This window comes from Enhydra lutris, unplaced genomic scaffold (genome assembly GCF_002288905.1).
Source record: "Enhydra lutris kenyoni isolate GAN:26980312 unplaced genomic scaffold, ASM228890v2 scaffoldscaffold62, whole genome shotgun sequence".
NCBI lineage: Eukaryota > Metazoa > Chordata > Mammalia > Carnivora > Mustelidae > Enhydra > Enhydra lutris.
In genome coordinates, this window is record NW_019154146.1 from 51,670 (window position 1) to 65,366 (window position 13,697).

The following is a 13,697-nucleotide window of genomic DNA, read 5'->3' on the forward strand; positions in this document are numbered from 1 at the left end:
TGCAGCCCTAACAGTATAGACATTGCATCTAACACTTAGGTCTAGAAAATACGGGCAAGAAAATATTCAGGTTCCGTTACTTTGAAAAGACTAAGGTTTTTTAAAGATCTGCCTCTTTACATCACATATACAAATGAACACACAATGGACCACAGACATACACGCAAATGGACTTCAGAAAAAAAAGTAATAGCTTCTCCTCTCTGAAAGACATCACTAAGAAAATTAACAAGTAAGCCACACCACAGACTGAGGGAAAACATCTACAGTACCTACCCCTGAGAAAGAACCCATACCCACAACACATGAAGAGCAATTACACTTCAATAAAAGATAGACAAACAATCCAATAAACAAATGGGCAAAAGATGAGGAGGACATTCTACAAATGAAGGCATGTAATGGGCCAATAAGCACTTGATAAGATGCTCAAGACTGTTAGCCATCAAGAAAATGCAAACTGAAATCATGAAAACATACTACCAGGCAACCACCAGAATGGTGAAAAGTTAAGGCCTCAGGGGTCAGTGAGGATGTGGAACCACCAGGACTCTCACACGCTGCTGGTGGAACTAGAATATGGTCTGACGCTTTCTTGTAAAGTGACACATACACTTACCATATGACCCAGCAATCCCACTCCCAAGTGTTGACCCCAGAGAGACAGAAACTGTATACACAAAGCCTGTTCACAAATGTTTACAGCAACTTTATTCATAACAGCCTGACCTAGAAGCCCCCCGAGTGTCAGCAACTGGAGAGCGGGTACACAGCCGAGTACTACTTGGCAATGAAAAGGAATCTGCAGACATACGGACATTATATTGGGCAAAGAAAACAGACACACACAAAAGCGCATCCTGATACGATTCCATTTGTATGAAATTCTAGGCAAAACTCTCTTTAGCTGTGGATCAGCAGATCAGATGTGTATTTTGCATACACAATTATCAAAACACTTAAAATAGACATTTTCATTTTATGAAAATCATATCTAAGGTTAATTTTTTGTTTAAAAATCTCTTATTTAAATTCAGTGAATTAACATACAGTGTATTATTAGTTCTGGAGGCAGAGTTTAGGGATTCATCACTTGCATACAACACACAGTGCTCATGACATCACATGCCCTCCTTAATACCCCCACCCACCTCCCCTCTAGCAACCCTGTGTTTCCTAGAGTTAAGAATCTCTTGGCTTGTCTCCCTCTCTGATTTCACCTTATTTCATTTTTCCCTCCCTTCCCCTATGACCCTCTGTTTTGTTTCTTAAATTCCACATATGAGTGAGATCATAGAGTAATTGTCTTTCTCTGACTTATAGACTATTTTTTTATTTTTAGATTTTTTTTATTTATTAGAAAGCACAAGTAGGAGGAGTAGAGGAAGAGGGACTGCAGATCCCAAGCAGACTCCACACCAAGCCCAGAGTCCAATATAGGGCTCTGGACTCAGTGCAGAGCCTGCTGGAGATTCTCTTCCTCTCCCTCCCCACACCTCTCTCTCTCAAATAAATAAATAAAATCTTAAAAAAAAAAATAGTAGATATGTTATTTGGAAACTTAAGCATAAAAGAGAAAGATAAAACCAGAATATAACCTGGTGAGAGTTACTTTCAAAATCAAAGACCCGATAATCAACATTTCATAAATATTTACGGAAAGATTAAGATTTATAGACAGATATATATTTTAACTCCCAAAATTAAATACTGTCATGCCTACTCAAAGCCTAATAGAACTTCTCAAGAAAAGAAGAGAAACATAAAACCATACAAACCCATTTTCAACAATAAATGGTTAAATTCCTTGGTTCCTTTTTACAGCGGCTCTAATAATGCAGATTCTACCCCATCTACTCTCCCCCTCCGGCTGCATTACCTGAGGGGAGGCCAGGCCCTGAGCATAAGGCGGCAGGCTGCTGTTCTGATCCATGATGTTCACCTTCTTCTGGGTAAATCAAGAACCTTTGGACTGGAACTCGCCTCGGCATTCAGTCTTTTCCTAGAGCATCCCCAGTACACGCTTCTTAGCAACTTCCTCAACTGCTTACATTATCTTCATGTACATCAAGAAACAACAATCTGCTTTGAAAAAAGTTCAATGTTTAATGGAAGAATACAGGCAGGCTGTACAGTTTTATAAACCAGTTTCCCGATTACACAAAAACTAGAAAAAAAAACAATGAAGCTAGTTTGGAATATTTTTTCTAACCTTATAATGCTGAAATGTTATTTTTTCTACGTTTATTGTGTTGGTATGTAGAACTATCAATAGAACAAAAATTGTTTTATTACATATTTAAATACTTAAGAATGTTCAAAATTAAGGTGTCATAATCAATGTTAAAAATCTTTGGGGGAAAGATATCCAGAGAAAACAAATTCCTAAGCAAACGGTCATCTCTGAGTAGAAATATTTACTGAGCACTGTAGCAGTGCTATTAGACATTATATATTCTCCACAATGTCTTGGGTGTTAAGCTCAATAAATACTGAATTGGATCCAATACATTGTGACCGTTTATTGATCTACTAATTTAATAGAACACTGTAATAGAAGCTGTGCAGACCCAAAAATAAATAAAACGTGTTTTTATACACATAGTAACTTGAGCTCTTCAAAACCCGTAAATACAAACTGTGCTCTACCTAGTTTTCCTTAACTCGTCGTCTCTTTACTAGCTGCACATTTTTTATTTCTTTTAGACAAAAAAACCAAGCGACTACCTTCTGTTGAGTTTAGCTCAGATGGATCCTTAACTTGCTATGAGAACTGACAGCATCAAACAGGACTGGCTGATGAACACATCAGGAGCACCACCCAGGGGCGCCTGGTGGCTCAGAGGGTTAAGCCTCTGCCTTCAGCTCAGGTCACGATCTCAGGGTTCTGGGATGCAGCCCTGCATGGGGCTCTCTGCTCAGCGGAGAGCCTGCTTCCCCCCACCCCTCTGCCTATATGTGATCTCTGTCAATAAGTAAAATATTTTTTTAAAAAAGCAGCATCTAGTTATCACATAGTAAGCACAGGATAAATGTTAGCTATTATTATTTCAGTTTAAACATTATCATCTAATAAGATATTGTCACATATAAAACTTGCTGGTCTCAAAGCTACATGTTACATATCAAAGACACATCAAGCATGTATTGGTACAAACCGAGCACTCAGATATTTCTTGAATGAATGAGAGAATCAGACAATCACTTTGAGAGGACAAAGGACCCAAAGACTATATATCCTGCATACCCATCACTGAAAAAGACCAAAAAAAAAAAAAAAAAGAGAGAGAGAGAGAGAGAGAGAGAGAGAAGAAAAACGGGAACACCCACTTCAGAAAATATCAGATATAAGAAAATTATATTTTTAAAACTGTGGTCCTACAACAGAAGTGCTACAAGTAAGAGCACGAAAAGGGTACGGTCATCAGCATCAGAGCTCAGTCTGGAGGCAGGAAAAGACTCGCGGCCAGACGGACATTCCGGCAACAGAGGGTCCTACGGCGCGCAGCCAGCCACTTCGCCACCCGCCTGCGGACAGCGCGTCACCCAGAGGCAGCGCGCGCCCGCCACGCAGACCCAGACACACCGCCCGGTGCTCTGAAACTGGGCGTTTTCGCAAAGCTCGGACCGCGTCACTGCGTCCGGCGGGCAGCTGAGCAGAAACTCACACATCAGAATTTCAGGCCAAAGATCCATCGCAAGACGACAGGACTCAAGAGCGCGCGGCCCGCGAGACACAAGCTCAGGACCCGCACCGCCGGCGTCGGCGCGCCGCGCGGGCTCCGAGCGCGACTCCCGGTCACTGCGGCAAGAGCGGTGCCAAGGCTCGCACGTGCGCGTGAAGAGGTGCCCTTCGCCGCGGGCGCGGGCCAGTCTGGCCAGACAAAACTGACCGCAGGCGACTCTCCGTGGGGGCGGTCCCCGCTACGGCCGAGATCCGAGACCAGACGCACGACAAGAGACGTCCCCAGACGCCGAGGCCCCAGACCCGGCCCGGCATTGCGACCCTCCGCGCGGGGAACCCGCAGCGCGGGCTGGGGCGCCGCTGGGCTGGGGCGCGGCGTTCGGGCTGCCGGGAGCCCGGCGCTCGCCGCGCCGACCGCACGCCTTTCCCGCCGGAGCACGCGCGCGCGGTCCTCCGTTCCCGCTTACGGCGGCCCCCGCAGCGCCCACTTCTCTCTCAAACACGCAGCCGCGTGCGGGACGCGCTCCTATCCCGCAGGCTGACGCAGCGAACAATCACCAACGGGGAAGCCTCGAGCCTCCCGGCGTCGGCGCACCTCTGTCGGGCGCGCTCTTCCGCGCCAGGCGCCCGGCGACACGTCCGGATTTGGGAACCGCGCCGCCGGGGACCCGCACCGCTAGGCCTGCTAAGGCCGGGGCTGCTGCCTCCCCTCGGGCTCTCCGGCGCCCGAGGGCCGCGACACTCCTGCGGGCGGCCGAGCAGGGGCGCACCGGCCGGGCTCCACCCGCCCTCCGGCACGACGCGGAGACGCCTCCAGCCGCAGGCTGTGCGGCGCTGCTAGGTCCGGGCCTCCCGGAGCCCGGCGCTCCAACAACGGACGCCGCCTCCGAGGCACAGCCGCTGAGGGAACCGAGGCAGCGGGCCGGGCCGGGCGGGCGGCCGGTAGAGGCCGGAGCGGCGGCGGCACAAGCCGGAGGAACGTCCCCCTCCCCCCGCGGCCTGCGCGCCCGCTCAGCGTCTCCCCCGCCCCCGCCCCGGGGGCTCGCTGCACGGTCGCCTCTGCGCGAATCCCCCGGGCAGAGGAGAACCTAAAGCGGCCGTTACCTGAGTCCCCGCAGAGACCACCGCAGGCCCGCGGAAACGAAGCTGAGCCGCGGGCGGCCCAGGCGCCCGCCACGGCGACCCTTCCCGACCCTGCCGGACTTCTGGCGCGCGCTGATGATGTCATTTCCGCCAGTTCCAGCCTTGGCCTCCGCAGGCGGCGCACACTGGAGCGGCGGCCATGGGCAGTGCTGGCGCAGGGGCACTTCCGCCGCGGCCCCGGCCCTCCGCGGAAAGGGAAGGAGCGGCGGGCGGGGCCCCCCGCAGTTCCGGACCGGGGCCGCCCGAGCGGGCCGTCCGCGGGTTGGCGCTGGCTGCGGGGGGGCAAGATCGCGGTTCTCAAACGCGGCCTTCAGACACGGTGCAGCGGCGTCGCTCTCTGCCCCAGTCGGGGGGCGGACGACCAGCAGCCGCCCGCCGAGTGCGCCACGCGGGCGGGACTGCGCAAGCCGGCCGGCCTGGGAGGCTCTCGCCGGGGTCCGGGAAGGGGCCTGAAGCCGCCGGGCGTGCGGACGCGTCCTGGCCGGTTCTGCGGAGCCGTCCCGCGCGCTCTTTCCACACTTGCCGCGGAGGGAGAGGCGCTCTGACCGGAGAGCGACCCCGGCTTTCTGGGAAGAAGGCGGCGCCCTGTCCGAAGGCCCGCTCCAGCGTCAGGCCTGGCTCGGGCATGTTTAAAGGAGTTTAGGGCCGTTGATCAGTAACGGGAGGGCAGCGGCCCCTCGCTTTTCTTGACCAGGCGCAGAACGACGGTACCAGCCAGCCGCGTTATCGCCGTGCTCCGAAGCTGTGCAAGGGGAATGGCTCCGCACTGTCTGGTTTGTGCAGGTGGGGCGCCTGCGTGGCTCGGTGGATTAGGCGTCTGTCTTCCACCGGGGTTGCGATCCCAGGGTCCTGGGACGAGGTGGGCATCGGTCCCCTGCTTAGTGGGGAGTCCGCTTCCCCCTCTGTCCTGATCCCTGCTCTCACTCTCTCAAATAAATAAATAAAATCGTTTAAAAAAGAATGCATGGTGTACAGATAAAGATTACTCACAGGGGCTAAGGGTGCTTGCTAGAGCTCAAAGGGTACTAGTGTGGCTGGGCTGGCAGGGGAGCCTTCAATTCCCCACTTTCAGTTTCTTCATTCCATATCTGGGATTAAAGGAGAAGGTCCTCTTCTGTTGCTACTTCCTCCTAATTGGGGACCACAAAAGGATCTTGGAGTAAAGACTTTTACTGAGTGGTGGTGGGGTCCTGTTTCTGGCATTTCTACTGAGGGAGACTCTGAGGGCATCTCCCAGCTAGTACGAATACAGAGAGCTGCTTGACAGCTGCGAAAACTCAAACCACCAAAGACAAGGAGAACAAGAAATACAGCAATATAGGGTATATTTCCGTTTAGGAGGAGTTAAATTTAGCCAATTGCTAAAAGGATCTAGAGCTGGAGCATCTATGGTGGTGATGTGTTTAACTCTTTCGTGACGTCAGCTACATTTTTTGAGTAATTCGGGTTAGGGTTAGGGCACAGGTCCTCCTTGAGCTGCAGTCAGTATCTTTAAGAACCATTTGGTTTTAGAGAGCCACCTTCTGAATTTGTGAGTGACAGGTTCGCCAAACGGTGGCACTGTATGTTTGGCTAAAGCCTCTACTTGGAATTTTAATTCCCTAGAGACAGCTCCTGGGACAGAGCCAAGGGGATAAAGGAATCAAGAAGCCTTCTTTGCTGGAAGTCTAGCCTTAACAATGCCTTAATTAGGAGGAATCAATGGCAAGTGGGAGGGGACTTGTTCCAGGAAATAAGGGTATCCCCAAGTGCATCATCCAATCCTATCATAAGGAAAGTTAGGCCATGCACTGTCTCCACAAGTCCATAGTTAACCCCATGGAATGGGGTATGCTCCAGCTTTGAAGGAGCAGTTTTGCCATCCCAACCACAGAGAACTGGTCAAGGTGATAGTTGAGTTTTATGATTGTTGGGGAATCCATCCCATTGTCCCGCTGTTCAAGTAATCATATGCCCATGTGGTCTTATCATCCCCACAGAGAAACAAACATGAGGACTGTCTATATGTCAGCTACTGTGACAATTTCTCTGAAGTTTAACTCAAACTGTCCAGCATAGGCAAACACACACTCAAAGATAATCAGGACTAGAACTTAACATCCACGAAGGTGTGTTATTGAAACATAATTTTTCTTCCTAAAGTCGCCCTCATTTCTAAAGATAGCCAAATTGAGACTAAATCATTTGAAAAGTCCAATTTTAACAACCTTGGCCTAATTATTTACATAAGCTCAGCAAGAATAGTGATTGACTGCATAAATTCTTTAAAACTTGCTTTGCTAGAACTGTTCATAAGGATTCTCTAGATTGAACTTTTTTATTTTTTTAAGATTTTTATTTATTTGAGGGGCGCCTGGGTGGCTCAGTGGGTTAAGCCGCTGCCTTCGGCTCAGGTCATGATCTCAGAGTCCTGGGATCGAGCCCCGCATCGGGCTCTCTGCTCTCTAGGGGAGCCTGCTTCCTCCTCTCTCTCTGCCTGCCTCTCTGCCTGCTTGTGATCTCTCTGTCAAATAAATAAAATCTTAAAAAAAAAAAAAAATTTATTTATTTGACAGAGCACAGAGGGAGAGTGAGGGAGAAGCAGACTCCCTGGTGAGCAGGGAGCCGGATGTGGGCTCGATCCCAGGATCCTGAGATCATGACCTGAGCCAAAGGCAGAAGCTTAACTGAGTGAGCCACCCAAGCACCCCAGATTAAACTTCTAATAGTGTCTTGAGGCCAGAAGCCAAGCCAAATACTTGTGTCAGATTTGCCTGTAATACCTGTAGATTTAGGTGAATTCCTCTTCTTGAGGTCCCCCAAATATTCTAAAGTTTCCAGTACCTGCCAGGAAGTGACATTCTTGACTCACCCGGTAAGGCTGCTGGGGACTTCCTACGCAAGACATCCCACTGACATCTCCAAGGAACTTTATTGACTCTGTAAAGTCAACCTTAGTTCCTTAAAGCTGCCTAGTCAAATCTGATTCTATGTATGTCTCTCTCCAATATGGCATTCCAGTCAAAGCCTTGGTAGTATAATGAATATTTCCAATGGTGTCCTGTTATAAAAAGAACAGATTTGCCAAATTTATGCAAACAATTTTAACTGTCATGAAAGAAAGAATACTTATGAATTCACGAGGGTTCGGGTAGAGAGAAAAGTCAAATGATTAAATTTGTTCACAAAGGAATATGTTATCATATTTCCATAAGTCACAGATATCCTAAGAGAAAATCTCCTTAAATTTGGAAGAGCAAACATTAGAGAACTAGCAATGTTTCAAACCAGGCTTATCAGTAACTTAACATACCAAATAAAAAAGCTTAATTAGTCAAAAAGACTTCATTTAGAAATTGAATCTAGGGAAGTTTGTTTTAAAAAACCTCAAAGTTAAAAAAATAATAAAATTAAATTAAATAAATAAATAAAAAACCCTCAAAGTTCTAAAACACATGCCTAAATAGGACCATTATTATAACACTTAATATTTTTTTAAGTTTTTTTTTTTTTTAATTTTATTTACTTATCTGACACACAGAGATCACAAGTAGGCAGAGAGGCAGGCAGAGAGAGAGGAAGAGAAGCAGGCTCCCTGCTGAGCGGAGAGCCTGATATGGGGCTCGATCCCAGGACCCTGGGATCATGACCTGAGCCGAAAGCAGTGGCTTTAACCCTCTGAGCCACCCAGGCGCCCCTATAACACTTAATATTTAATTAACTATTTAACCAAGGTGGCAATAAGAGAGTCTACAGAAGGTTATATAGTTAGCAAAACTTAGCTCGTTTAATATTCGAGAAGTTTTAGTTCTAAGTAATCAAAGACCTGATAAAGGCAAAACATAGAAACTTTGGTTTTCTGCACAAAGAAAAAAAAACTTTGTTTATACTTTCTTATCAAGAAAGTATCATATCAAGTATAAGAAAGTATTTTATCAAGAACTGACCAACAGGGGTGCCCGGGTGGCTCAATGGGTTAAGCCTCTGCTTTTGGCTCAGGTCATGATCCCAGGGTCCTGGAATCAAGTCCTACATCGGGCTCCCTGCTCAGCGGGGAGCCTGCTTCCCCCTCTCTCTCTGCCTACTTGTGATGTCTGTCAAATAAATCAATAAAAATCTTAACAAAAAAAAAAAAAAAAAACAAAAAAACTGACCAATAATCCCAGAAAACTTTGTCTTTTTAATAGAAAGAAAAACAGAATTTCAGTCTTATACAAGTATACTTTTAAAATCCATTCATTTCTGGGGCACCTGGGTGGCTCAGTGGGTTAAGCCTCCGCCTTCTGCTCGGGTCACGATCCCGGGGTCCTGGGATCGAGCCCCGAGTCGGGCTCTCTGCTCGGTGGGGAGCCTGCTTCCTCCTCTCTCTCTCTCTCTCTGCCTGCCTCTCTGCCTACTTGTGATCTCTGTCAAATAAATAAAAATCTTTTAAAAAAAATCCATTCATTTCCATCTTAGTTTTGAGCACACATAAAATTATCTTTTTCCCATTTGAAAAATTTTCCTTCACAAACCTTCTACAACTTTTTCATTCAGATTTGTCCCAAACCTTTTTTCTAAATAACCAGTCTCATTTTAGGACAAAATTACTTTCTTTTACCTCAACAAAAATGTATTCTCTTTTCTCTTTTTTAAGATTTATTTATTTATGTATTTGAGAGAGAGGGAGCTAGCATGAGCAGGATGAGGGACAAGCAGACTCCCGGAGCAGGGTGAGAGATGCTCAGGACCCTGGGATCATGACCTGAGCTGAATGCTTAATGACTGAGCCACCCAGGCACCCCATTCTCATTTCTTTTTTTTTTTTTTTTTAAGAGAAATCAGGGAAATTGCCACTTTACCTTTTTTTTTTTTTTAATTTTATTTATTTATTTAACAGTGAGAGAGAGACACAAGTAGGGGGAGCAGCAGGGAGAGGGAGAAGCAGGCTCCCCACTGAGCAGGGAGCCCAATGTGGGACTTGGTTCCAGGACCCTGGGATCATGACCTGAGCCGAGAGCATTTGTTTAACTGACTGAGCCACCCAGGCACCCCTCCCCCGATTCTCATTTGTTATACCATTCTTACACAGCTCTTTCTTTCCTACATACAGAGTTGCTTTCCTTATTTCCATCAGTCTTCACTACAGTTAGTAGAATTTTAACTCTTAGAAATCTTAGTCTCCAGTGAAAATTAAGTAGTAACCAATTGTGAACTGCTACACCAGGATTCTGCAGGGGGCAAATTTATTAATACATTTCATAATTTCTAAAAACATATGTATTATAGCACAATCTTTCAATTAAGTATAAACTGTGTTTATTAGCAGACCCAAGTATCTTTAGTTTCTCTGTATTAAGAAGCCAGAAGCAGATAAGCCTGTTCATCGAATAACGTTTTAGTATATTATCTTATTTAGAAAAGAATTACATATCCAATGAGTTCAGCCCAATTTATCATTTAACTTAGCAAAAGTTCAAGGTTACCAAAAATTTTGAAAGCTATATGCTTTTTATTTATTCAACCTACTGGTTCATAACAATTATGAAAACTTTATGAGACACAAAATCAACCATCATTTTAAGTCATTTTTGTTGACAATGCAGCAGATACAAAATGATTTTAATTAATAAATTCAGGTAGAATAAAAGCTAATGTATCGTATTCCATGCAGATAACTCTAAAAACATGTTTAATTAAACCAACAGCACTGAATTAGCTTTAATATTGGACATGTCACACTTGCATCCACTAAAAGACCATCGATTTGTTCCCCACTGTCACTTCTTACCTGGGGCACCTGTGGGGGTCTGAGGTTAGCAATTCAAGCCCAGGGAGCCCCTGGGTCCCTTCACGTTAATCTGGGAGGCGCTTTATCCTGAACATCGTTAAGGAGGGGCCCAGCATCTTGGGGTGCTTTGCGCTCCTTGATAATGAGGGGAGGAAGAGGAGCTTCAGAAGCCAGTGGTGAGGCAGGCAAGGAGCATGGTGGAGAAGCTGTGTGAGCGAAGAAGCTGTGTGAGCGGAGCCCCCCGTGGTGCAGAAACAGAAGGAGCAGGAGGCGGAGGCAGAGGTGCAAGGGCGCCACCAGAAAGGCTGGGAGCAGATTCAAAGCTTAGAGTAACACTCCCCACCCACCCCTGTCTCTGGGTCTCTCTGCAAAACAGGTTTTTTTCCTTTGGTTGATTTTCAGCTCGCTGCATCACTTATTTAAAACATGTCCTCACGGGACGCCTGGGTTGCTTAGTCGGTTAAAGGTTAAATGGCTGCCTTGGGGGTGCCTGGGTGGCTCAGCGGGTTAAGCCTCTGCCTTTGGCTCAGGTCGGGGAATGGAGCCCCACGGCTCTTTGCTCAGCAGGGAGCCTGCTTCCCCCTCTCTCTCTGCCTGCCTTTCTGCCTGCTTGTAATCTGTCATATAAATAAATAAAATCTTTAAAAAATAGTTTAAAATAAAAAAAAAATAAATGGTTGCCCTGGGCTCAGGTCAGGATATTAGGGTCCTGGGATCTAGCGTTCTGCTCAGCAGGAAGTCTATTTCACCCTGTCCCTCTGCCTCTCCCCCTGCTTGTGTGTGTGTGTGTGTGTGTGTGTGAGTGTCCGCACGCGCGCGCACACACTCTCATATAAATGCATAAAATCTTTAAGAAATAATACACACACACACACACACACACCCTCGTGGACCTTCTTTGGGAACAGAAGTAATATTCCCCATCTTCCTGGGCAAAAGTTCAGAAAGAACACAGAACAGGACTATGACTAAATGAAGCCCAGAGTCCCTGCCAGCATTGGTCCCTCTCTAGAAGTTGGCTTCACCAATTAAACTGAATGCTTCTTCGTTTCTGGTTCCTCCCCAAAGTTGGGAGTTTCACCGACTGAACCAAACCAAGATCCCTTATTGGGAGGCACCTGAATGGGAGGAAGGAATCCAAAGTGGCCATTTAGTGGTCACCTTACATCTCTAACTGGTACACTGGCCAAACTGTGTTACAGTAAAAGGTCATCTTTTTCATAGTCCTAGTTTCCTGGCTATATTCCTTTCGCTTACTCAGAATTCAGCCCAGGGGGCTATTTAGTGGGATAGGGATGGAATTTCCCATTATACACAAAGTCGACATAACACAACGCAACCATCCCCCAACCCACACCAACGCAGATCTGTTCCAAATTCCTAATAAATTGACTGTTATTCAAGGCATGGAAAGCCATGCCTTTCCAAAGGGAGAAAACATGGACAGTGCTTCCCAGCGGAGAAGCTCGCATGGGCACGCATTCCAATGGACTTACCTGGTCCAGAAGTCTGTCCGCTTCCCCACGTGCTCCTTCCCTTTCCACTCAAAACAAAAAACGAACCTGGCGGCTAGTGCCATCGGGGAATCAGCAAGGAGTCTGCCTGAGACAGAAATAGCGTCCTCGGCTGTGGGGCAGATCCCTCAGACACCCTGCCCGAGACCAGCGAGCCTGGAGCAGCTCCCTGCGGTCCTCCAGGTTCCCAGCCCAGGAAACTACCAAGGAAGTCCTGGCACACCGCCAAGGCCAAGCTGCTCTGCCCTGGGACTCCCCGGGGGAATCTGGACACCACAGGGGCATCGGCTCCCGGCTGGCTCAGCAAATCGTTACCAAACCCCAGGTCTGGCTGCCCCTGGCCTGGACAGCCAGGACCCAGGAGCCCTCGGCGGGCTCTGCAGCGTAGCGCGCACAGCTTTCAGTCTCAGGGTTGCGCATTCAAGCCCCACATCCGGTCGGAGCCTCGCTGGAAAGAAAAAAAAGAAGAAGAAAAGGCGGCACTCAAAGGGATGAGCTTTGACTGGAAAGAAGTAAGAGACTCATTCAGGAGGCCCGCCACCTGGGCAGAAGACAGACTCTCGTCCCAGCGCCAGCTGCAAGGTTTCCGCCCGGCCCGCGGACTCTGGGAGTTCGGGGTCGTTCATCAGTAAGGACAGGGCCGCGGTCCCGACAGGTCCTGGTTCGCGCAGACTCGACGCCGCCGGCTCCCACGGCATCGCGGTGCAGGGCTCCGGCTCCTGCTTCCGGACGTGAGGCGCCCCGCTCGTCTAACACGGAACGCGCGGTGCCCAGACGGTCCTCACGCGGACTCCGGCGCTTGTCGTCCGCGGGCCAGGGCGTCCCGCGCAGCCGCCGTTCTCCTCCTCCCGTTCACTGCGGCGCCGGCTGCCCCCGCGGGACGCGGACCAACACACGCCGACCCCGTGTGAGCCCCGCACGCCAGCCGACCGGGAACTCCCCCCGGGGAGGAGTGCGCGCTGCGTCCCGCACAGACCCCGCTAAATCTTCCGTCCGGAACCGACCGCTCACCGTGAAACCTGCGGACACTCCTCCGGAAACTCCCCCAAACCCTTCCGCAGCCCCGGGCTGCGCGCATGTCCGCGGAGCCGTCCCGCACGAGCCAACCGCCTGCTCGCCCGCGTCTTCAAAGGCCGGTCCACGGTCGCGCAAGGAGACACCGCAGAGGGCGGCGCACAGGCCCGCGCGCGGACTCTCAGGGAGTCCGGGTTCCGAGCCCCGCCCCCGGCCCCGCCCTACAGCCCGGCCTCGCGGCGCGCCGAAACGGGACGCGCGTCCCGCTGCGCAAGCGCAGAAGACTCCCTCCCGCCAGGCTGTCAGCCGGCTTTCGGGGCGGGGACACACCCCGGCCGCTCCGAGCCGCGGGAGCCGGGCCGCCCCCACCCTCCCGCGCCCGTGCTCTGCCGAGGCTCCAGCCCGCGCCGGGACCGCTTGCTTCTGCAGCTGGGCCGGGCAACGCCCACAGAGTAGTCGAGCTTCCACAGTTCAGCCAATTTTCTTGTATGGTCAGACTTTGAAATTTTTGTCCATCAGGCGTGAATTCCAATGTTTTCTTGGGAAAGGAAAACCTTTCTTAGGGAAAAAAAGAAATCTGGCGGCCTCCTCG

At 49.2% G+C, this 13,697-nt stretch overlaps 1 protein-coding gene across 3 annotated transcripts in view; it reads right to left on the reverse strand.

The window, feature by feature from the left end:
* Nucleotides 1-13,124, reverse strand: part of LOC111158703 (TATA-box binding protein) — a 29,225-nt gene extending 16,101 nt beyond the window's left edge. The window contains exons 1-2 of one of the 3 annotated variants that reach the window (XM_022520913.1): nucleotides 13,103-13,124; nucleotides 1,880-2,082 (exon numbers count right to left, since the gene is read on the reverse strand). In XM_022520913.1, the coding sequence (XP_022376621.1) occupies nucleotides 1,880-1,933 (54 nt within the window). In that variant the 5' untranslated portion in view covers nucleotides 1,934-2,082; nucleotides 13,103-13,124. Of the gene's footprint in view, nucleotides 1-1,879; nucleotides 2,083-4,789; nucleotides 4,878-7,679; nucleotides 7,699-13,102 lie in introns of those variants that run through there. The other 2 variants (XM_022520914.1, XM_022520912.1) reach the window with 2 other exon arrangements.
* Nucleotides 13,125-13,697: the final 573 nt, after the last annotated feature.